The sequence below is a fragment of the Schistocerca nitens genome, chromosome 6 (assembly GCF_023898315.1).
Source record: "Schistocerca nitens isolate TAMUIC-IGC-003100 chromosome 6, iqSchNite1.1, whole genome shotgun sequence".
NCBI classification, from domain to species: Eukaryota; Metazoa; Arthropoda; class Insecta; order Orthoptera; family Acrididae; genus Schistocerca; species Schistocerca nitens.
Genome location: NC_064619.1, coordinates 361,477,091 through 361,503,603, shown reverse-complemented (window position 1 = coordinate 361,503,603; position 26,513 = coordinate 361,477,091). Strand labels below are relative to the sequence as shown.

At 39.8% G+C, this 26,513-nt stretch overlaps 1 protein-coding gene across 1 annotated transcript in view; it reads right to left on the bottom strand.

Annotated features, from left to right (window-relative positions):
* LOC126263361 (neural-cadherin-like) overlaps positions 1 to 26,513 on the bottom strand; it is a 454,211-nt gene that overhangs the window by 100,452 nt on the left and 327,246 nt on the right. Inside the window, exon 17 of the mRNA XM_049960451.1 lies at positions 19,905 to 20,183. Coding sequence (XP_049816408.1) covers positions 19,905 to 20,183 — 279 coding nt within the window. The remainder of the gene's footprint in view (positions 1 to 19,904; positions 20,184 to 26,513) is intronic.

The window sequence follows — 26,513 nt, the reverse complement described above, 5'->3', positions numbered from 1 at the left end:
AGTGGTTGTGCAGACTACCAAAATAATTTTTTTCTAAAGGAATTTATGCACTTTGTAAGAGCTGGAGGACTTGCACTGAGCATGGTGGTGGTGGTGGGGTGGGGGGGTGGGGGGGGGGAATAGGGGGGGGGGTATGTTGAAAAGTGATACAGCTTTGTATCACTTCTGCACAATAAATAATGTTTAAAAAAATATTTAAGGTTTTCATTTGACTCACCCTCGTACTACATCCTTCCTGTAACTACCCTAGCCTGTACTTGCCAGAGTCTGTGTCCTTCATCTGCCTATCCTGTTCCCTGCTACCACTCTAGCACTACAAACACCTTCTATCCTGTCAAAACATCAACATACTCCTTTCTCCTTCTCTACTTCTACCCCCCCCCCCCCCTCTTCCCTCCTCCCTCCCGAACCAATGCAGCACCTAGCAGTCCTATCTTGTCTCCACAACATCCCTGCACATTCTCAAAGACAGAACTAGCATCCTACCACATCCCTACCTTGATATCACTCCCCCCCCCCCCCCCCCCAATGCATCTTCATTACCCTCACTACACACCGCAGCTAGACTGCTGCTCACATCAAACGCTGTCACAGTCAGGCCTCATGTGATTATATGTGTGTAAATTTTCTGCTTCTAAAGAAGGACTTTCCCTGAAAGCCTATCTGTAACTCAACACCAGTAAATTATTATACCATTAGACATGGTCATACATAATAAGCAAGCTGCAAACATGCACTCTCGGGCATATAATACTTTCTATTATGCTTATCAAGCTGTAGCATTTGTAATTAGTTGTGATGCTTAACACAGTCACAAAGCTCTGTTAACTAACGAAAGTCAACTGCCTATCATCTACCAAAGATTGTACTATATTATTACATTTGCATGAGGGGCAACGAACACACAACTATCTGCACAAAAACCTTTGAACACCTGTATATCATGTCAAAACCTAAAAATAACCTTACACCTACATTTCAGTATTTGCAGCCAATGAAATGTGACTGAACATAATATTCACAGATGCAACATCTCACATATGCAACCCTTGGCAACCAAATGAATCCTAATTAGTAGCATAAGATCCACATTCTATAATGCTCTAACTACTTATGTTAAACATTACAAACTGGAAACATTATAACTCAATTACTGCTAAGGAGATTAGGTTGGAGCCTGTTTTTCTCAATACCATTCCTAAAGGTGAGTCCTGAAATGACCACTGGACACCTCTGTCTTTATGCTTAACATGTCAATTCCTTCACCTCTCAAATTGCAAAATATTTCTATTTCCTCTAAATTCAACATCACCTAATGTTTTTCTTCTAAATGCAATACAGTTGGACCTGATATCAAGAGAAAAAGAAAATAATTACTTGTAACTAATAACTAGAAGTCAACTACAGGCACAGTAATACACATCAAATTTTTCGTGACCCCCTTCCCCTCATGATCCTTCTCACAGAGAGAGAGAGAGAGAGAGAGAGAGCAAAATTAGATACTTTATTGTAATTTGGCACTTTTCACTGTACAAACAAAGTTACAGTATTAAGGAGAAAATAAATTATTTTGAACTTGATTCTGCTTTAAAGAAATAAGATAATTTGGCTTGTTTCACTTTTCACGCATTAAGTATATACACCTTATTTTGCAAATTTATTAATGAATTCAGACCTTTTTCACAACACATTTTTGCACTTGTGTAATGCCTGCACACACCGATTGCACCTAACACTTCACTCTGTTTAGGTTTTTCAAGATTCAAGCCATCATCTCTGTCTCAATCACTGTCACTTGAAACTGATCTACCTTCTTGATCATCATCACATTGTTGACACACATCAGCAATAATCTCATATTGTAGTTCTAAAAACAAAGATGATGTGACTTACCATACGAAAGCGCTGGCAGGTCGATAGACACACAAACAAACACAAACATACACACAAAATTCAAGCTTTCGCAACCAACGGTTGCTTCATCAGGAAAGAGGGAAGGAGAGGGAAAGACGAAAGGATGTGGGTTTTAAGGGAGAGGGTAAGGAGTCATTCCAATCCCGGGAGTGGAAAGACTTACCTTAGGGGGAAAAAAGGACAGGTATACACTCGCACACACACACACATATCCATCTGCACATACACAGACACAAGCAGACATTTGCCTTTACAAAACCCACATCCTTTCGTCTTTCCCTCTCCTTCCCTCTTTCCTGATGAAGCAACCGTTGGTTGCGAAAGCTTGAATTTTGTGTGTATGTTTGTGTTTGTTTGTGTGTCTATTGACCTGCCAGCGCTTTCGTATGGTAAGTCACATCATCTTTGTTTTTAGATATATTTTTCCCGCATGGAATGTTTCCCTCTATATATTCATATTGTAGTTCTGCACACATGGCCATATTATCATCAAAATATACAAACTGTCAAAATCTTTACCCTCCAGAAGAGCTTGCTCATTACCAAACATGTCCTCCCCTGGTAGCTGAGTGGTCAGCGCGACAGTATATCAATCCTGAGGGTCCGGGTTCAATTCCTGGCTGGGTGAACGGTCTGCTCGACAGAAGGCCCCAGTCACATGACATTTACATTTACATTACAAGACATGACTTCGCTAAATCCACTACCTCATCATCAGCAGCAGTCTCTCCCAGTAAGGCACCAGCTTTAAAGAAACAGTTGTTGATTCTGGAGGATGACTCCAGTTGCAAGGCAGCCAAAATAAATTCCATGGCTTGTAGTAAATTAATGGAGAGATTTTCAATTCCTGCATTAGCTAGTGCTAACAAACGTTGAACCAGTTTTCCCTACAGTGTGGTGTAGATAAAAGTAGCCCTTGTAAGTCTACAAGGAACGCAGTGAAATTACAGAAATGATGAGCTGACATGGGTTTAACATTTGTTTACAATGAAAAATACATTTACAGAAGATGCTGGAAGTGACCCCCTGCAACAAAAATACACAGCTGTGCACATATAAGCATATGCAGAAACAATCGGCATAAAGTTCGGATACTGATGGCACCAATTTCACGGCTGATGTTGTCTTTCAGTTCTCTACTGCATGTGGATTTATTTAATAAACCTTGCTCTTCAAATGTCCCTACAGGAAAAAAATCATACGTTGTTAAAAAAATTGTTCAAATGGCTCTGAGCACTATGGGACTTAACTTTTAAGGTCATCAATCCCCTAGAACTTAGAACTACTTAAACCTAACTAACGTAAGGACATCACACACATCCATGCCCAAGGCAGGATTCGAACCTGCGACCGTAGCAGTCACGTGGTTCCAGACTGAAGCACCTATAACCGCTCGGCCACCCCGGCCGGCTCATACGTTGTTAGATCTGGCAAATGTGGTGACTATAAATGTTTGCTGACAGTTCATTCCACAGTGAAGACATTATGGACTTGTTCCAGGTACACATTAGAAGTGTGGCATGTTGCCCCACCTTGCTGGAAGAAGCAGTACTGTCTTTCATATTCAGTGAGTTGAGTGCAAAATGTATCATAAATTTCCATATGTGTAACCGATTGGAGTGTAGTGTCAAAAAATATCAGTCCAATGATGCGCATTCCTGTTCCACTACACCAGATGCCAATTTTTCATCAAGGAGTGGTTGCTGACACACAGTGTTAGTGTTTTCCATTGCCTGGTGTATCATGTTCTGCGACTTCACATAAGTAGGAATATGAAACCAAGCTTCATCACTTATGATGTAATGGAAAGGATCTTGCAAACCATCACTGATATTATTCAAAAGCCAGGTGCAGCAATTTTCGAGTTTCTGATTTTCATCCTTCTGTAATTGCTGCACAATCATCACACAATATGGCTTCAAATGGAGATTTTTCAATATCTGCTGGCGACTCATCATACTTACATGTGCCTGTTGAGTCAATTTACATGTACACTTCTTTGAGCTGCGAAATGTCTGCAAAAACTTCTGGTGTTTGAACTGAAGGAATTCTTTGTCATTTTACATTTTGCACATATCTGTAGGTGCACCAGTTTTTATACAGACTCTTAATTGCTCTCTTTGCTGGTAGTCCTCTATCTGGATACCTGATCCCAAAAATTTCAAGAGTTCTTCAATCAAAGCTGTTTTCATATATGCTTCCATAATTTTGTTTCTTTCTTCCATCGAGAAAGTCATTTTGCAGACCGCAAAGAGAAATGTCTAATTCACTGATGAAATAAATGGAAAAGCTGACAGAAGAATATTAACAAGGGATTATTGCATGAAACTGTCCACAGTTGTAGTTGTTTACTCTATTTCAGAAGTAGTAGCATTGAATTTGCATTCAAAGGAGAGGCGGGCTACTTTTAACGGTGCCACCCTGTATAATGCACTTTGAAAATTGCAATAATGCCCAAATCAAGTGGATATAGAACACTGGTACAGTCTGGAAGGAAAAATTCCATGTGAACATTTTCCAAAACTACTTGGGGTGGATGTGCTGACATCAGTCCATAAGGAGAAGGATCCTCTCCCTCTCCTTTTCCCTAATGTCCTGTTTTTTTAATCATTGTTCAATTAAAATCGTAATCACCCAAGAATTTTTGTTGTTGTTGTTGTGGTCTTCAGTCCTAATACTGGTTTGATGCAGCTCTCCATGCTACTCTATCCTGTGCAAGCTTCTTCATCTCCCAGTACCTACTGCTACCTACATCCTTCTGAATCTGCTTAGTGTATTGATCTCTTGGTCTCCCTCTACGATTTTTACCCTCCACGCTGCCCTCCAATGCTAAATTTGTGATCCCTTGATGCCTCAAAACATGTCCTACCAACCGATCCCTTCTTATAGCCAAGTTGTGCCACAACCTTCTCTTCTCCCCAATCCTATTCAATACCTCCTCATTAGTTACGTGATCTACCCACCTTATCTTCAGCATTCTTCTGTAGCACCACATTTCGAAAGCTTCTATTCTCTTCTTGTCCAAACTGGTTATCGTCCATGTTTCACTTCCATACATGGCTACACTCCATACAAATACTTTCAGAAACGACTTCCTGACACTTAAATCGATACTCGATGTTAACAAATTTCTCTTCTTCAGAAACGATTTCCTTGCCATTGCCAGTCTACATTTTATATCCTCTCTACTTTGACCATCATCAGTTATTTTGCTCCCTAAATAGCAAAACTCCTTTACTACTTTAAGTGTCTCATTTCCTAATCTAATCCCCTCACCATCACCCGATTTAATTTGACTACATTCCATTATCCTCATTTTGCTTTTGTTGATGTTCATCTTATATCCTCCTTTCAAGACACTGTCAATTCCGTTCAACTGCTCTTCCAAGTCTTTTGCTGTCTCCGACAGAATTACAATGTCATCGGCGAACCTCAAAGTTTTTACTTCTTCTCCATGAATTTTAATACCTACTCCGAATTTTTCTTTTGTTTCCTTTACTGCTTGCTCAATATACAGATTGAATAACATCGGGGAGAGGCTACAACCCTGTCTGACTCCTTTCCCAACCACTGCTTCCCTTTCATGCCACTCGACTCTTATAACTTCCATCTGGTTTCTATACAAATTGTAAATAGCCTTTCGCTCCTTGTATTTTACCCCTGCCACCTTCAGAATTTGAAAGAGAGTATTCCAGTTAATGTTGTCAAAAGCTTTCTCTAAGTCTACAAATGCTAGAAACGTAGGTTTGCCTTTTCTTAATCTTTCTTCTAAGATAAGTCGTAAGGTTAGTATTGCCTCACGTGTTCCAACATTTCTACGGAATCCAAACTGATCTTCCCCGAGGTCCGCTTCTACCAGTTTTTCCATTTGTCTGTAAAGAATTCATGTTAGTATTTTGCAGCTGTGACTTATTAAACTGATAGTTCGGTAATTTTCACATCTGTCAACACCTGCTTTCTTTGGGATTGGAATTATTATATTCTTCTTGAAGTCTGTGGGTATTTCGCCTGTCTCATACATCTTGCTCACCAGATGGTGGAGTTTTGTCAGGACTGGCTCTCCCAAGGCCATCAGTAGTTCTAATGGAATGTTGTCTACTCCCGGGGCCTTGTTTCGACTCAGGTCTTTCAGTGCTCTGTCAAACTCTTCACGCAGTATCTTATCTCCCATTTCATCTTCATTTACATCCTCTTCTATTTCCATAATATTGTCCTCAAGTACATCGCCCTTGTATAAACCCTCTATATACTCCTTCCATCTTTCTGCCTTCCCTCCTTTGCTTAGAACTGGGTTGCCATCTGAGCTCTTGATATTCATACAAGTGGTTCTCTTCTCTCCAAAGGTCTCCTTAATTTTCCTGTAGGCAGTATCTATCTTACCCCTAGTGAGACAAGCCTCTACATCCTTACATTTGTCCTCTAGCCATGCCTGCTTAGCCATTTTGCACTTCCTGTCGATCTCATTTTGAGACGTTTGTATTCCTTTTTGCCTGCTTCATTTACTGCATTTTTATATTTTCTCCTTTCATCAATTAAATTCAATATTTCTTCTGTTACCCAAGGATTTCTATTAGCCCTCGTCTTTTTACCTACTTGATCCTCTGCTGCCTTCACTACTTCATCCCTCAGAGCTACCCATTCTTCTTCTACTGTATTTCTTTCCCCCATTCCTGTCAATTGTTCCCTTATGCTCTCCCTGAAACTCTCTACAACCTCTGGTTCTTTCAGTTTATCCAGGCCCCATCTCCTTAAATTCCCACCTTTTTGCAGTTTATTCAGTTTCAATCTGCAGTTCATAACCAATAGATTGTGGTCAGAATCCACATCTGCCCCTGGAAATGTCTTACAATTTAAAACCTGGTTCCTAAACCTATGTCTTATCATTATATAATCTATCTGATACCTTTTAGTATCTCCAGGATTCTTCCAGGTATACAACCTTCGTTTATGATTCTTGAACCAAGTGTTAGCTATGATTAAGTTATGCTCTGTGCAAAATTCTACAAGGCGGCTTCCTCTTTCATTTCTTCCCCCCAATCCATGTTCACCTACTATGTATCCTTTTCTCCCTTTTCCTACTGACGAATTCCAGTCACCCATGACTATTAAATTTTTGTCTCCCTTCACTACCTGAATAATTTCTTTTATCTCGTCATACATTTCATCAATTTCTTCATCATCTGCAGAGCTAGTTGGCATATAAACTTGTACTACTGTAGTAGGCATGGGCTTTGTGTCTATCTTGGCCACAATAATGCGTTCACTATGCTGTTTGTAGTAGCCAACCGGCACTCCTATTTGTTTATTCATTATTAAACCTACTCCTGCATTACCCCTATTTGATTTTGTATTTATAACCCTGTAATCACCTGACCAAAAGTCTTGTTCCTCCTGCCACCAAACTTCACTAATTCCCACTATATCTAACTTTAACCTATCCATTTCCCTTTTTAAATTGACGAATTCCAGTCACCCATGACTATTAAATTTTTGTCTCCCTTCACTACCTGAATAATTTCTTTTATCTCGTCATACATTTCATCAATTTCTTCATCATCTGCAGAGCTAGTTGGCATATAAACTTGTACTACTGTAGTAGGCATGGGCTTTGTGTCTATCTTGGCCACAATAATGCGTTCACTATGCTGTTTGTGGTAGCCAACCGGCACTCCTATTTGTTTATTCATTATTAAACCTACTCCTGCATTACCCCTATTTGATTTTGTATTTATAACCCTGTAATCACCTGACCAAAAGTCTTGTTCCTCCTGCCACCAAACTTCACTAATTCCCACTATATCTAACTTTAACCTATCCATTTCCCTTTTTAAATTTTCTAACCTACCTGCCCGATTAAGGGATCTGACATTCCACGCTCCGATCCGTAGAATGCCAGTTTTCTTTCTCCTGATAACAACGTCCTCTTGAGTAGTCCCCGCCCGAAGATCCGAATGGGGGACTATTTTACCTCTGGAATATTTTAGCCAAGAGGACGCCATCATCATTTCATCATACAGTAAAGCTGCATGTCCTCGGGAAAAATTACGGCTGTAGTTTCCCCTTGCTTTCAGCCGTTCGCAGTACCAGCACAGCAAGGCCGTTTTGGTTAATGTTACAAGGCCAGATAAGTCAATCATCCAGACTGTTGCCCCTGCAACTACTGAAAAGGCTGCTGCCCCTCTTCAGGAACCACACGTTTGTCTGGCCTCTCAACAGATACCCCTCCGTTGTGGTTGCACCTACGGTACGGCCATCTGTATCGCTGAGGCACGCAAGCCTCCCCACCAATGGCAAGGTCCATGGTTCATGGGGGGAAGAATTTTTATTGGATTTGTATTGTCTAGGCTTTGTCTTAACACCTTTGAAACACCTCAGATTCTATTTTCCTATCACAAGTGGGGGACGTTTCTCAGATCTATCTGCATTCGTGGCACGAGGAACTGTCATGCAGATTTTACTTTTGTTCCCTCCACGGCATGAGTCACCCTTTTCAGATGTTGTTTTACTTTGAAGAAGACTATAAAATAGACCAGTCTCATCATGGCTGCAGATGTTTTGAGGTTGGTAATCCCTTAAGATACCTGGCAGAACCCGATCAATTCAGTGTTGCATCATGACATACACTGCAGGTTTTGATTCGCCAGAAATTGTACTCCCTGTGATTCTACAATGATCTTTAAATCCTTGTAATCATCTAGATGAAGCCATGAAATCAGTAGTGATGTTCAAACTTCTAGCTAAATCTATCGCCTTTGCTTTCAAGTTGTCACCACTGATAAGTAGAGCTTCACCTCAAGTTCACTGTAACCATATAAAAAGTGCCTTTTCCAAATCTACGTATCTCCCTTCTTGCTGACAGCTGTATTTTGTTGATTTTGCACCCAATTTTAAAAACCCATTCAAAAAACTGTTTCTTTTGCTGATGGCTGCACATAGTGTGGTACAGGCAATTCCTAAGTATGAAGCAATTTGAGATCTTGTTTTTCTGTGGATTAGGATCCTCCTCTCAAACGAGTGGGACCCAAAAGAAACCAGATTGTTGTCATAAAAAATTTATTGATGAACATTTTTACAAAATTACTTCAGTCACCTTCAAAATACTCTCCATTACATGCGATGCACTTGTCAAGTCTCTTTTCCCACTGTTGGAAGCATGTTTGGAACTCTTCAAGTTTGATATTGTCCAGTGCCTTTTGCGAAGCTGTTTTTACCACCTCCACATCGTCATAACACGCCCCTTTTACAGTTTTTTCATTCATGGAAATAGGAAAAAGTCGCACGGGGCTAGGTCCGGCAAATACGGAGCGTGGGGAACGACAGACCACCTCTGAGATGCCAAATAGTGAGTCACTCATAAGGCTGTGTGTGCTGGAGCATTGTCATGATGCAGAAACCAGTCACCTGATCGCCAAAGTTCTAGGTGTTTCCTCCTCACATCCTCTCGCAGACGCCTTAAAACATCCAAGTAAAAGTGACGCCTTAAAACATCCAAATAAAAGTGCTGGTTAACAGTCTGGCCAGGGGGTACGAATTCCCGATGCACAATTCCATGAATATAAAAAAAAGACAATGATCATCGTCCTCACATTTGACCTCACTTGCCTTGCTTTTTTGGTCTGGGAGAGTTGGGAGTCCTCCACTGCCTTGACGCTTGCTTGGTTTCTCGGTCATACCCGTAACACCAACTCTCATCCCCTGTAATGGTTTTGTTCAAGTCCTGACACACATTCATGCGGATGGTTTTTTGCTCCTGTGTGAGAAGGCATGGAACAAATTTAGCAGAAACACGTCTCATGTGCAAATCCTCACTCAAAATCTGCTGGCACGAGCTCCAACTGATTCCTGTCTCCGCTGAAATTTGGTCAATTGCTTGGCGACGATCCTCGTTGATCTTTTGGCAGACCTATTCAATGTTCTTCTCATTTCATGATGTTGAAAGGTGTCCAGAATGAGCTTGGTATTCAACACACATCTCACCATGTTTAAAGCGCCCAAACCACTCGAAAACCTAAGTGCACTCATAGCGTCCTCCTGGAAAGCTTCCTGAAGCATTTGGTGTGTCTCCGTTGCAGATTTTTAAGCAGGAAACAAAATTTCACACACACTCTTTTGTTCTTTTAAAGTTGCCATAACGACTTCGCGGAGGTAACCTGCCAACAGACAGAGAAACACAATCTCACACTTGCACGTTCAGCTCTACACTGACGTTGTCTGCACAGCTGTTTCATGAAGGTCTCTACTAACACCATCTAGCGTGATAACCCTGCACTATGTGTACGAGTTGCAGTGCCCTCGGAGTCCGGTTTCTTTTGGGTCCCCCCATGTATGAGTTTTTTTTCCTGATTTAGAGTGTTACTTTTCCTTTTTCTGTTCTCCTTGCCCAATTGAAAGTGACTGAAAGACAGAACCACTGTTCAACAACAAACAGAAACCAGTAACTTTTAACTTCTTGCTTGTTAGCATGAAAGAAATTCTCATACTTAAAATAACAGTGCCAGAAGTGTCTTTGTTTCCATGCTGCCAGCTCTGCTTAGTTGTCTTTTTCTCCCTTGTCTCCATGGCACCACTAGCTCTTGCTTTGTATACATCAACAAAGTTAAGGAAAATATCATAGGGATTCTTTTCAAGCAACAGTGCAGAGTACAATTATGCAAAACTCAATTTATTTCATCGGATTTTGTTATGTATAGTACGAATTACATAAAAATGCATTATGTATATATAAGGTTTAATTAATCCTTTTTAATTTTTATTTTTCTGGGCTGACAAAACTTTACATATAAATAAGAATGACTCAAAACAGAGTTAAGTATAAATCAGGCTTAACTGTATATTCAAGCTTTGCATGATGTTTCCCTTTTTGGGCTTACTTTAGCGATGTTCCTTTGTAAAGCAGCCACCAATCTAATCTAAAACTAGAAACTGCAGTCCATCCCACAGGCCCCAAAGACCCCAATGGTACTGACCCATCAACGTGTCTTCCTCTGTTAATGGCATCACAGTATGGAGTGGCTTGGAGTCCACACACCACACTCCCAGCCACTGGTGGTTTTTGTTACCTGGAGCCACTACTACTCAGTCAAGTAGCTCCTCAATTGGCCTTGTGAGACTAGGTGTACCTTGAACCAGTCCTCCGGCCAAGGAAAAATACTGGCAGCAATGGGAATCGAACCAGGGTCCTCCTTAGTAATAATTAAGTTTTAGTGTTTCTACTTTGTAATTCTTAATACAGGGTGTACATAAAGTCTGAGAACACTTTCAATTATTTACTGCACAAGAACCAAACACTGTACAGATATCATACACATGTCATTTTGAAGAGAAACCCTGAAAGTTATGTATACCGCCACAGCGTAGTTTGTAATTTGTCGACAGTTAGCGCTAGTCATAAACATGGCGAGTGCAGGTGCTGTGCTACAGAAGGGGACAGCTGTTTCATGAAATGGCCTCCCCAATCACCAGATCTCACTCAGCGTGACTTTTTTCTGTGTGGAAACATTAAAGATCTGGTGTACGTACTGCCTCTACCAAATGATGTAGCAGAGCTCTGGGAGAGAATACGGGAAGCGACTGTCACAGTCGACAATGCCATGCTGGGATGGGTATGACAAGAATTTTATTACCGTATTGACGTCTTCCAGGTCACTCATGCTTTGCATATAAAATGATTGTAATTTTAAATAATAATAATAATAATAATAATCTTTGGTAGATGATGGGAGGTCGACTTTACAGAGCTCTGTGAGTGTGTTAAATGCCACTGGTATTATGAATAATATACATAATGGACAATCTTGTCCGGCTGACATAGCTTGTTTGCTGCTTATTTATTACTTTTGACTGTGCCTAAAGGCATAATAATTTTAAGTTAAGTAATACTACATGGGAAATATAGACAAATTTACATTATATGTATGTTACTACGTGTAATAATATGAAGTAATGATTTGCTTTTCCTTGTTTTATAGAACTTTACAATGGGATCATACCATCTTAAAACAAGTATTGTTTACTAAATCACACATTTGGACAACTGATGCATCATATCCCCCACACTGTTGTCATGATATAGTTGTACCATAGCTTCACAACTCTTAACTCAGCTAGACAGCGTTAAGCATACTGCCTAAGACAAATTTGTAGCACTCAGAAAACATGGTCCGATGACAATGTCACTTAGTAAATGTAAACACCATTGGTGGGTATGTAAACGATTACATGAGCAACTCTCTATAGCAAGTAGAACAGCCACCAGAGTGCATTAGTGCTGTTGATGTATAGTGTTATTACCAGGCCTGGTATGGTATAAAAGCTGCCTGACCAGCATCAGATGCTGAGTGATCACTATGAAAAATGCAGATATGCTGTGTGCTTGTGTGTGAAAGCATTATCAGCACCTTACTGGGGTAGAAAGATATTACATATGTGTTGTGGGTCTCTATTTGGTTGATTGGTTACATCATGCAATTTTTAGATGTGTGAAGGATTTGGATATTACTGTGGCATGATGTTGGACTGCATGGGAATGTGAGGGCAAGTACACTCATCATATGGTTCCAGTGGACCATATCCGACCACCTCATGGGGAGATCACCATATTGTGCACCCAGCACATTTAAACCACACCTGCAGCTGCCATTCGAGAACAAGTAATGGACTCTCTGCAGCATTCTGTGCCAGTATGCATCATAGGACAGAGACTAGCACCACCCACACTTGGGAATTGATCTCCCAAGCATAGGCTGTCATTAACACAAGATAAATGGCCACATTTGGAGTGGTGCAGTGACCGGGAAGCATAGACTGCTGACGACAAACATTTAATTGTGTTCAATGATGAATAAGGATTCTGCTCTATCCAGGATGACCATTGTCGGTGAGCATGGCAGTGGGCCATGTACCATTCTTTCAATGTTTTGGAGAGGCACAGTGGTGTTGCTACAGGTGCTGGGGCATGAGAAACCATTGGATAGACTTCAATTCATGGCCAGTAATCAGCAAGGGAACTCTAACAGCAAATATATTTGTCACCATCAGGCTTTCCACCCTTGCTAAAATTTTTGCAAGAGATGATTGTTCCTGCCATGACACATTACTGTGGCAGACATGCTAAACACGCAAGTTGTAGTGTGCTAATGGTTGCATGTACAGTGCTATGTTGATCAGCCCATGAAGGAGTGATATAGCAATTTTCACCTCTCTTCCCTTGTTCATCAGGATGAAGTTTGCATACTTCAGTCATTCTAAAGCTGTCTCAATGGTACCACTGCCTGCAACTCTCAACATATGAACAACAGACAGTGACTTTTGGGAAGAATACTACAGTGCTACAATCAAGTTTTAAAATTCTGGATGCTATCTCATTTATTAATTCAAATGAAAATGAGGAAAACGTGCTTCCACTATAAATCCTATCTGAGATCCAATCTAAAAGTAATCTTTGCAGTAACAATTACACATTTTAATTACAACTTATCAAGTGGCACAATATTCACAATCCAGCACTCAATATCTGTTATCGCTTTGGAGACCGACCAGTTAGAACAATATTGGGCCAAGAAAACCAGCCATTTATGCCATGTTTTAAAGTGTTACTAGTGCATATGCAGCTGATAATCTTCATGAGTAATATGTATGAAAAAAGGGCCAAGCTTCAGGATTTATTTTTCGTATTTCCTTTAGTTCTTTGACAGATTACAAATTTTAAAATGATAACAGACGGAATAATTATCATCCCAAGGAAAAAGTGTGAGGTGAGTTAGTGAGCAATTTCTTCCTCTTGAGCTCCCAAAACTTCTTGCTCACTCAACAAACATGATGTATTTATAACAGAATTACAGCCAACTGTGAAACCTATAGAGTACATGCACAAGATTATATCAAGGTGATCATACTGCCTCAGTCATTCACAATGGTGTCTGTTATGTTTGCTAATGTTTCTATCAAAATAATTCTATAACTGACAACAGAAGGCAGCACCAGTCATGGGGAAGCTCCAAATACTGATTATTGGGCTATCCTGACTCTTTCATGCCCAATCAATTAGGACTGTCTTGTGATTGTTCAGTCTAGTTCAACAATCACTGTTAACATTAAACTAATTCTGTAATTAATGTCTGCAAGTAAATTTTAAATTTTAAATGATTGACTATATAATTACATATATGTCAGTATTGATAAAATCTTCAGTATTGTTAGAATAGTGTACAAACATATTAACATTAACTATTAATACTAACAGTTATTCGTCTTGGCAGCAGACCTAACATGGGATTCACTGCTCACTTCTGACATTTCAGCTTAACACAGCATATACCCTTAACATCTACTACAACCTGTGGAGTGGGTAGTCTCCCATTCACGCATTGTTTGAAAAGTTCCAGCAGTGTAATCACTGAGATATGATTTAACAAAAGATGGCCCAAAAGGTGACATAAACATGCATAGATATCTTGCATCCTCATGCGTTACCTCTCATGCAGTAGAATCGTGGTGCCCCCCCCCCCCCCACCCTTTTTAAACAGGACGATGTCATTTCACAAAAGGCACATGATTCTATGAGATGTCTACGCAATGCTGAGGTACCCCCATACTCCCATGGCCATTATGAAACTCAGAACTGTTTCTGACAGAACTGTATAGAAACAGAGAGTACATCAAGTTCATCCAAATGCCAGTATCCAGGATACTGAGGACCATATAGAACAGCTGCAGGTCAGTTCAGGAGAGGATACTACAGATCTATAACAAACTTCCCAACTGAATCAGTGTATGCAATGAGGACAGAGTGGGTGCAACGTCATTCTGATAAGTGGGTCCATATGCCAGGTTCTATGTAACTTTGACTCACTTTAGTAATCTCCTGAAATAAGATCACATGCTACCTCAGTCTGTGTAGCTTTGTTTCATTTCTCCCTCCACTTCTGGGTGCTTCACTTTGTTTGTCAGGCAGTTTAGTTAAGTTTCAGATCTTCTATAAACGAAGTACATAATGTACCATAAATATTTCAGAATGAAAGTAATACATGAAGTGTTAACAGGATCACAACAAGTGAATTGATCCAAATCTACTAGCAAAGCAGATTCTTAGATGGTCTGCTAATATTTTTCTTTTTGATCTCACTCTTTATTTTTTTCAAATTCTTCCCTGGGTTTGTGCTATGCTACAGACATCTAAAAACGTGTTTTCGGTAGCTAAGGTCCATTGTCTAACTACTTCCAAAAATCAGACTTATTGCTATGATACACTTCAGTAATTTATGTTGACATTTTTGAAAATTTGGTCAGCTGCAAAATTAAAAATTTCTGTAATTAGCATTTTTTGGTTTAGAATAATTGATTCTATCAATTTTATATGGTTTTGGCTGTACTGATATAAGTCAAAAACTTCAGTTAAGAGCTTATTATTATGTCCTTCTATCTACCACTAAGCCGTCTCCTAGATACCAACAACAGTTTTATAAAAGTACATATCTGATAATACATATGTTTTCATTTGATACTGTCTTAACAGGGGAAGGCTTTCATCATTCAACAACTGACTGGGATAATTACAGGTTTGTAAGTTGTGGAATTGACAAGACTTTTGGCAAAATATTACTGAATGCTTTCTCTGAAAACTACTAGCAACAAAGAGCTAATTGCAACTAATAGATCTGACATATCTGTGGAAGTCCACATTGAAAATAATATGAAGTAGTTGTAGCTACAATTATTACTGAAGTAATAAGGACAGCAAAACAAGCACAAATATTTCTTTAATTAGTGAACTAGTAAAGAGGTAATGTGTCTCATCTCAAAAAAAGGAATGAGGGATGCAAAACATTTACTTACAGGTGGGAGCATGTAGAGGAATTTTAGCTAAAATTTAAAACAATAATTGATCAAGCACTTAACAGCCATGTACGTAGTCAAACAGCTTTAATTGGAGGGGATCTCTGGTAGAAAATTACTCTAAAGAAAGAAGTACTACTGCATTAATTAGTGTAAAATAGTGGAACCCAAATAAATTTTAGCCTGATGTAAAGATTCTCAGCACTACAAAAATTAGTGTGCAAACACTTATGGATGAGACAGGCACTGAAATTGAAGGCAGCAAAGCAACATTAAAGATGCTCAACTCCCTTTTCAATAGCTGCATTACAAAGGATGGTACACAAGTACTGCCCCAATTTAATTTTCGCATCACTGTAAACATGAATGATATAGGTGATGGTATCATTATTGTTGAGAAACAGATAAAATCACTTTAGGGCTTGATGGATTACAGATAAGTTTCTATACAAATTTTGTCTCCAACTTAGCTACCATTTTAACAGTAATATATCATAAATGTTCAAACAAAAAACTGTGCCCAGTGGTTGGAAGAGAGCACAGGTTACAACCAACTGCAAGGGGGTAGTAGAAGTAAAATACAAAACTACTTTCCAGTCTCACTGACACCCATCTATTCTAGAATCCTAAAGCATTTCCAGAGCTCAAATATAAAATGGGATCTCAAACAGAATGACCTCCTCAATGACAATCAGCACATATTCCAGAAACATTATCATCCAAAACTCAACTTGCATTGTTCTTTCATGTCATCCTGAAAGACATAGATGAAGGCAATTAGGTAGATGCTGTATTTCGTGGCTTCCAAAATGAGTATCACACCAACATTTACTAATGAGAGTATGATAATACAGGATATCAAATAACATTTTGTAACCTGACTGAGAATTTATGTGTAGGGAGGACACAGCATGTCATCTTGGAAGGAGAGAAAATGACAAAAAGTTGAAGTAATTTCAACTGCCTCACACAGAAGTGTATTGAAACCCCTGCTGTCCATATTCCGTACTAAAGACATGGCAAGAGAATACTGTTGCTAATCTAAGACTTTTGCAGATAATGGAGTTACATGTAATGAAGCACTGTCTCAAAAAAGCTGCACAAATATTCAGCAAGATCTTGATCAGATTTCAAAATTGTTCAGAGACTGGTACTTTGCTCTAAATTCACAGAAATGTAAAACTGCACACTTCATAAAATGTAGAACATTAGTATCCCAATACTACAGTATCAAGGAGTCACAACTGGAATCAGTCAACTCATACAAATACACAAGTAAAACAATTTGAGATGATGACATTATGAAATGATCACTTAAGTTCAGTTACAGGTAAATTAGATGGCAAAGTAAGGTTAATTGGCAGTTTACAAAGGGCAATGGTTACAAAATCCTGTTATGCCCATCTTAGAATATTGCTCAAGTTTAGGGGATCATAGCAAATAAGACTGAAAGGGGATATAGAGTAGACACAATGAAGGGCAGCAAGAATAGTCACATGTTTGTTACACTGAAAGGACAGCAGTATGGAAATGCTGAAAAATCTGAAATGGCAGACACATGAAGATAGATGCCAATTATCCCATAAAAGAGTAATCACAGGGTTTCTAGAGCCAGTGCAAAGTGGTAAATCTGGAGCTATACTTTAGCTCCCTATGTACTGCTCCCAAAATGATCACAAAAACAAGATTATGTTAACTGCAGCAAGCGCAGATGCATTTATGCAGTGATTCTTCACACACACAGTCAGAATAGGAAGGAACTCTAATATGTGGTACAATGCTAAGTATCACCTGGCATGCACTTCACAGTGGTTTGCTGGCAATGTACACTATATGATCAAAAGTATCCAGGCACCTGGCTGAAAATGACTTACAAGTTTGTAGCGCCCTCCATCGGTAATGCTGTAATTCAATACGGTGTTGGCCCACCCTTAGCCTTGATGACAGCTTTGACTCTCACAGGCATACCTTCAATCAGGTGCTGGAAGGTTTCTTAGGAAATGGCAGCCCATTCTTCACGGAGTGCTGCACTGAGGAGAGGTATTGACGTCGGTCGGTGAGGCCTGGCATGAAGTCAGCGTTCCAAAACATCCAAAAGGTGTTCTGTAGGATTTAAGTCAGGACTCTGTGTGGGCCAGTCCATTAAATGGATGTTATTGTCATGTAACCACTGTGCCACAGGCCATGCATTACGAACAGGTGCTCAATCATGTTGAAAGATGCAATCACCATCCCCGAATTGCTCTTCAATGGTGGAAAGCAAGAAAGTGTTTAAAACACCAATGTAGACCTGTGCTGTGATGGTGCCACACAAAACAATAAGGGGTGCAAGTCCCCTCCATGAAAAACATGATCACACTGTAACACCATAGCCTCCGAATTTTACTGTTGGCACTACACACACTGGCAGATGATGTTCACCTGGCATTTGCCATACCCACACCCTGCCATCGGATTGCCATATTGTGTACCGTGATTCATCACTCCACACAACTTTTTTCCACTGTTCAATCATCCAATGTTTATGCTCCTTACACCAAGCGAGGCATCGTTTGGCATTTACCATTGTGATGTGTGGCTTATGAGCAGCCACTTGACCATGAAATCCAAGTTTTCTCACATCCTGCCTAACTGTCATAGTACTTGCAGTGGATCTTGAAGCAGTCTGGAATTCCTGTGTGATGGTCTGGATAGATGTCTGCCTACTACACATTTCGACCTTCTTCAAATGTTGGCGGTCTCTGGCAGTCAACAGACGAGGCTGTCCTGTACTCTTTTGTACTGTACATGTCCTTTCACGTTTCCACTTCACTGTCACATTGGAAACAGTGGACCTTGGGATTTTTAGGAGTGTGGAAAACTGGCATACAGATGTATGACACAAGTGACACCCAATCACCTGACCACATTCGAAGTCCGTGAGTTCTGCAGAGTACCCCATTCTGCTCTCTCACGATTTCTATTGACTACTAAGGTCGCTGATATGGAGTACCTGCCAGTAGGTGGCAGCACAATGATCCTAATATAAGAAACATATGTTTTTGGGAGCATCCAGATACTTTTGTTCCCATAGTGTATGTAGCTGTACATGTATAAACAGCGAGTAAGATGAAGTTAATAATATCTGATTTTATCTAACTGGTTAAGGCAATCTGATCTGTGAAAATTTTCTAAAAATGAAGGAACGATATTGAAGCCAAGGCCAGTATAGATAGAGTACTAATGGGGTTTGTATGTTCACAGATGTAAGAAGGGGGAAGGAAATGAGAAATTACCTTATTCAACGAAGAATCTGATTATTTATCTGCAGTGATTTATAGGAACCATGGGAAACTTAGAACAAAATTACTGGACAAGGACTGAGCCCTAACTCTTTTAAAAATAAGCATTAACTACTGTCACACCATGTGCAGTTGTAAAACATTTTATAATGAAACAAGAAGTTATATTCTGGAAGGAACAAAATGCTGAGTGCTTTTACCATACCCTATCTGGGTGTTAATTCATGCTTTCATCTTAAAAGGTAACTTCTCTGCAGGTAACAGAAATATTGAAGGAAAAGCTGTAGATGGTAGAAAAATACTACAATCCTTTCAGTTATCAAACATAGACTTTGTAGATAAGTCTTAAGAATATAGGTAATATTATTTGTGTCTTAAATTTTTGAATTCTATTTGTAATCAATTAAAATCTAACTACAGGAGATTCAGACTGGTCTTTCCTCTGTTTTCACATCATCTGCACTTATTATTTTCCCTTGTTCTCTGTAGCATTTAGCAAAAAATAAAGCAAAATTGAAGATTTAATTTTGATTAATTCTTTCAGCTATGTTACATACATCAGTTCACTAATATGAGCTTTTAGATCAATTTTCATCTATATGGAAGAATGTCTTACTGAAGACCCTTATTTGGGAAGCAGTAGCGGGCAGCTTGAGAATCATCATGAAACTGATAAGCAAGTTCTGAAAGAATAACAGAGTTAATAATTGTTTAAAATCAATATGACATTATGCTACAAATGCCATTCACTACTGCAACATAGTGAAGATCATCCAATATAAAATTTTGCAGCAGATGTACTGAAGCATTCACATCAAGCCATGAACTCAAAATATATTGTCCTCATCAAATGAACAACACACAATGAAAACCTACCTCAAGCACAGCATATTCATGGCCATGCTTATCACTGGCTCGGAAGAGTTCCCCATTGATTTCTCTTGTACGGAAGCGTAGCTGCAGATCAGTGGAGAAACTGTTGGGTTCAAAGGAGAGCACATACTTTATGTAGCTCCCTGGGGCAAAACTTGTGGGTAGCACTGACCCAGTACAACGTGCCCCTGTGTGCCCTATACTGCATGGGCTTTGGTGCCTCTGTGTAGGACAGTTGCCTCTATTACTGTATGAAAAACCCGATGATCCCAGATCCAGTAGCTGTAACATTCAACGGTGAAACAGAAATCAAGGTACATAATACAAACACATTTCACAACCTAGGTATACTCATGAAAAACAGGCTGTGAACTTTTTGTGCATAAAAACATGCTATGTATCACTCCAGTTAAATGTATCTTCAGTTTTTCAGAAAAATGTGCCCTCTGGAAAGACTGGAAGAGTTAAAATTGGACACATCATAAATTTTACACTGCTTAGGGAGCTGGTTATGAGTTACAAGTGTAAATATTTGGTGCAAATCCCTTTGTTGAATTTCTAATACCTAAGTCTCTATCCTCAAAATAAATATAGTGTTACCCTTAGCCTCAGCACAGAAGCCTATTTCCTCTTACTTACCACTGATTGATTCTGTACTTGGCAAACTCTTTTGATTTCAATTAAACACCATGACCTTACATGTCAGGCCAGTGATAAGTAAAGAGGGAAAATCTGAAAGATGGAATAAATGTATAAAAGGGTTTATAGGAAATAAATGTGAAGACAATATTATAAAATGAGTAGATGATATGGATAAAGACAAGATGGTTGCTGCAGAACACTGATGACATACACTGATGAACAAAAACAATGTGATCACTGCCCATTGTGAATCTGGACATCACTTGGTGACAATGTGGGCATGTGATGCATTATGGAAAATATATAGACATGGCACAAGCAAATGGGGAATCATTCTAGTGATGATAAGGAGTGAAAGTCTGGAAATCCACTGGCACTGACTTTGACAAATGGTAAACTGTTATCACCTGGTGCCAGGGAATAAGCATTTCAGAAATGGCACAGATGGTCAGCTGTTAGTGTGCTACTGACATCATCATTTGTGGAAAGTGGTTGAAGGACAATGAAACCACAAATAGGCAGCAAGCTGTTGGTCATTCATGCCTTGTCACAGAATGTGGAGGCTGAAGGTTTACCCAGTCTATAAGGAAACATAGTCAGTGATCTGAGGCAGATCTGAAGAAAGAGTACAATCATGGTACTTTCATAAGTGTTTCCGAGCACTGCTGAACACTAGGGTTCTACAGCAGACAACCCTTACATGTATCCATGTTGACTCAAATGCATCATCAGTTTGACTGTAGTGGGCATAGAATCATCAATAATGGATGTGAAACAATGGAAATGTATCACCTTGTTAAACAAATAATGTTTCTTGTTACATAAAGTTGATGGTTATATTTGTACATGCTGTCATCAAAGTAAATGGCTGCTCGAAATATGCACCATGCCATGGATCCATGCTGGTGGGATCAGTAATATGATATGGAGGTATTCACCTCAGTTCCAGCAGAACTACCATAGTAATCAAGGGCACCATGACAGTTCTGGACTATATGAACATTATTGTGGACTACCTGCATCCCTTCAAGCTTGATACCTTCTCTGGTGGTGGTGGCATCTTCCAGCAGGATAAATGTGTATGTCAAAATGCCTGAATCATGCTATTATGGTGGGAGGAGCATGATAGTGAACTCATGGTGATGACTTGGCCACCAAATTTGCCTGATATTAACTTGATGGAAGCCTTTTGAGGTGTGATCAGGCAACAGCTCTGCACCTAAAAGCCACTGGCCTCTAATTGATGGAACCTGTGTGCCCCTTGCATAGATATCTGGTACCACATAACACCAGAAAGCTACCAAAGACTTGCCGAATCCATGCCACACAGAACCACCACTGTATTGCCTTCCAAAGATGTACCCACAAGCTATTGAGCAGGTGGTCATAATGTTTTGAATCATAAGTGTAAGTTGAAACAAGTCTCCTTGAAGTAGGTGACACTCCTTCAGAATTATTAAGAACAATAGAAGAGCTAATCACGACAGAACAGTTAATCCGGTATGAAGGATACAGAAAAATTTGAAATACCATCAGATTTCTGAAAGAATGTTGACTGGAATGCACTCTTTGAAATTATTACATTATCAGGAATAAGACACAGTGAGTGAAGAACTGTACAGATATTGTAATTCTGATATGGATGACATAGGACTTAGAATACTAACTGAATGGAATGGATACAGTCTGGGGGGGGGGGGGGGGGGGGAGGAGGGGGGGGCAAGGTGAACATCAACATAAGTAAGTAAAATGTTGGTTTAAAGAGTAGTCAGTTTAACTCAAGTGACACTGAATAAATCACATTGGGAAATGAAACATTAAAAGTAGTAGGTAAGATTAGCCATTGGAATAGCAAAATAAATGAAAATGGAGCAATATTAGAGTTTATCATTCTCTTGATGAGAAGATACTAGTGGTGGATCACAAACTAAAATAAGGAGCCACCTCAGCATTAGTTTCAAGTGATTTTGGGAAATATGGAAAATATAAATGTGGATAACATGATGAAGAATTGAACTGTCATCCTCCCATATGGTGGCCCAGTGCATTACCAGTGTGCCATTCCACTTGTTCCACTCCTTCCACTTGTTCCACTCCTAAATAACTGACAGTTTCAGTAGTAAACATGATATACAAATTGAATTGACAATAATAAGAAAAGCATTACAGAAAAAGAGAATACACAAACATCCAATATATATTATATAAATTTAAGTTGTTACAAAGACATTTGTCAAAGTCTTTGTCTGAATTATAGTCATATACAGAAGTAAAGAGTGATGACAAAGAAGACAATAAACTCATCTGAAATGTGATACTAATGAAGAATGCTGAAGATCAGATGGGCAGATAAATAATGAAGAGGTACTTAATTTAATCAGAGAGAAAACGAATACATGGCACAGCTTAACTAAAAGAAGGGACATACTGATAGAACACTTCATGAAACATCAAGCAATAGTCAATGTGACTATGGAAGGAAATTTGTGGGACAAAAACTTTAGAGGGAGCCCAAGGCTTGACTACAGGTTTTAATGCATGTAGATACCTAGAACTGAATAAGATGTTAAACACCTGACTGTTTGGTTACATGAAGAACAGGTCAGCTACATGTGTCACAGAACTTTTGATGAGAGATATTTTATTAGCATTTGCAGATATGCTTAAACACAGGACACAATGTAGGAGAAGTAGTTCCCTTTGAAGTGAAGGTAAACAAATAATTCCATGGCACAGCCATGGGCACCTGCATAGCACACTGTATGCCAATCTGTTGATGGACCACCTACAAGAAACCTTCCTGATCTCCCAAAATACCAGCCCCTGATTTGGTTCAGGTTCACTGATAATATCTTCATGATCTAGCCTCAGAGCTAAGACTCACTGTCCTCATTTCTTCACAACCTTAACACCTTCTCTCCCACCTGCTTCGCCTGGTCCTCCTCTACCCAGTGGGCCATCTTCCTCTCCATGGCTCTATCCACACCTCTGCTCACATTAAACCCACCAACAGTACCTGCACTTCAACAGCCGCCATCCCTTACGCACCAAAAAGTCCCTCCATACAGCCTGCTCATCCACGAGCAGTATTCTGCAATGACAAACACCGCTTGCACTGTATGTCCCACAAAGGCCTTCACAGACAGACAGTATCCTCGTATCACCCCGACCGTCCATAAACATATTTCCCATTCCTTATCCCCACACACTATCAATCCTCCCACTACTTCCAAGACCGCTACAAAGGAGTGCCACCTTCATCACCCAGTATCACCACAGACTGGAGCAACTGAATGACATCCTTTATCAGAGCCATGTCATTTGCCAGCTCTGCTGCATTCATTGCACAGCTTTTTACACTAGTATGAGCACAGCTTTTTATATTGGTACGACTACCAGCTGGCCATCCACCAGGATGAATGGCTGCTGCCAAACTGTGGCCAAGAGCAAAGTGGATCATCTTGTGGCATAACATGCAGCTGAACTTAACATGCTTGATTTTAATGGCTGCTTTACAACACAGGCCATTTGGATCCTCTCCTCCACCATCAGCTTTGCTGTACCACGCAGATAGGAGTTATCCTTACAACACGTTCTCCACTCCTGTAATCATTCTGGCCTCAATCTCATGTAAGAAATTGCTCCGTATCCTCCATCCAACAGTTTCCGCCCCCTCTGTCCTATCACCTCCTCCCAATTCATGTCCCGTCACCTCCATTGTATGCTGCTCCCAACCAACAAGCCTTACAGGCTTTTTCCCTCTCTTCTCCTCTGCTTTCCCACCCCCTGTGCCTCCTGATGTTGCACCTGTCGGCCTTGTCCTACCTCCTTCTAGTCCCTTCATGCTCCACCAGACAGCACTCTTCTCTCCCCAACCCATATCTTGATAACCCCACCCCTTCCCCATTACCCTCCAGATTGTTCCTTTCATTCAATACTGTATTTGCAATGCCAGAGCAACTGGAGATAGTGAGCATGTGTTTGTCTGAGGTGTGCCTGTCAATTTCTGTGAATATATCACTGTTTTTCTTTCTTACTGAAGAAGATTTTGGCTGAAAGTTCAGTGTGCAACAGGCTTTTTGTTGTGCCTGTCTGTAACTAAGCATGTCATATTTATGGTGAGAAGCAATCTATCTTTTTTGTAGTTGTTAATATGAAGAAATATTAATACCACAAGTTTAAATATGCTGACAAAGTCTATTGCATGTATTTATGGCCAACAAAATGTCATAGCAGTTTTGCATACATAAAGAGACTTTAAAAGCCGCATCAAACCAGTCTTCAGAAAAAAGATGAAGAAGCCAACTGCAACAAGAAAAACACTTTAACTTATAATATGTAAAGATTTCCTCAAGTGTCACCAGAAAAGCATATGCAACAAAGAAATAATACCTATTCAACATCTGACCAGTTTCTATCAACATCAGCAAAGGACATGGGTTGAGTAGACCATTTTAGAATGTCTAGAAAACTGCTCAAAGCTTCAGCAAGCTCCAGAATGTGTGATTTCAGTGTTGAATATTTGCAGCAGTCATTCTTGGAATTTGAGAGACACAGTTTTCTTTAGGATATGTACAACACAGACCTTTACCTTCATAAAAACTTGCCCCAAGGGAAAGGGGACTGATGTTTATAATCATCAAGAACATTTTATATTTATAATCATGAATATTTTGCACAGAAGGCCTACTTTAGTTTCATCTATGACTATGGCATAACAGGGGTGCAGCTGCACCAACTATGTTTTCTGACTTAGTATGGTGAGCATGTAATGACATGTTTGTTATAGAATGTTCAAACCATAACAGAACACTAGAACTATGTGTGAAATGTTTAACTTGGAAATAATAAGCATGTACAGCAGCTGACAACCTAAAGAAAATACACTAAAAAAACACAGGAAAGGCAACCACCCATCTATGGCAGATTGCCATAAGGAGCACAGAAACATGTAACAGAAAGCAGTATTCACACAATCTTTCAAACAGTAGCTCTTTATCTAAAACACACACACACACACACACACACACACACACACACAAATGCACAGTCCTTGCCCATGAGAAGATTAATTATAGATAACTGATTATTGAAAGCAGATTCCTGAGCTGATGGAAGTGGGAAGGGGGGAGGGAAAGATGCATGGAGGGGATAGCACGAAAGAGGCAGGTCTTTGGACAGGTGACTTATCAGTCACAAAACAAGATGAAAAGGGTACAAGAGTACAGAAGGTACAGCGAACAGAGATGTCACAAGAGGGAGAGAAGGGTAGCTGAGTGGGGAAAGGGAGGGAGGGAAAGAGAGAAAGGTGAAGATGGAGAGGGAGAAAGGGAGCGGGCTAGAGAAGAGAGAGGAGTTGAAAAGGGAAAAGAGGAAAGGGAGAGAGAGGGGGAGAAAGGGGGGAGGGGGGGCCGGGAGAGAGATAGAGAGAGAATACCGTAACCACATGGGGGGAGGGGAGTGTGGTGGGAGATGGCAGTGTACAGTCTGTGCAGAGATGGAGTGGTGTGGATAGATGAAAGAAGGGAAAAGTTGAGATCAGACAGTGGGAAAAGTTTAGCAAAGGTTTAGGCCAAGGGGATTGCAAGATCAGAAGATATTTCAGGGAGACAATTCCCATTTGTGTAGCTCAGAGAAACTTGCACTAAAAGGAAGTATCCAAATGGTGAGTGTAGTGAAGCAGCTGTTGAAGTCATTTATGAAAATGTCAGGTAGGAGTAACAGACAATTTATCAGACAATTTATCTTTAAAGTGTGCTGTGCAATAATTAGAAGACCAGTGACATCTACCGAAATGAATTTTACCCACAATGACTGTGTGAACCTGAATAGAAATTTTATAGAATTTTCTCTGTGTGGACTTGAAAAGAAATTTTATAGTATTTTCTGAGAAGTATTGCCTAACCACAGGTTATCCAAATTGTGTTGTTGTCATTGTAATTTTCAGTCCAAAGACTGGTTTGATGAAGC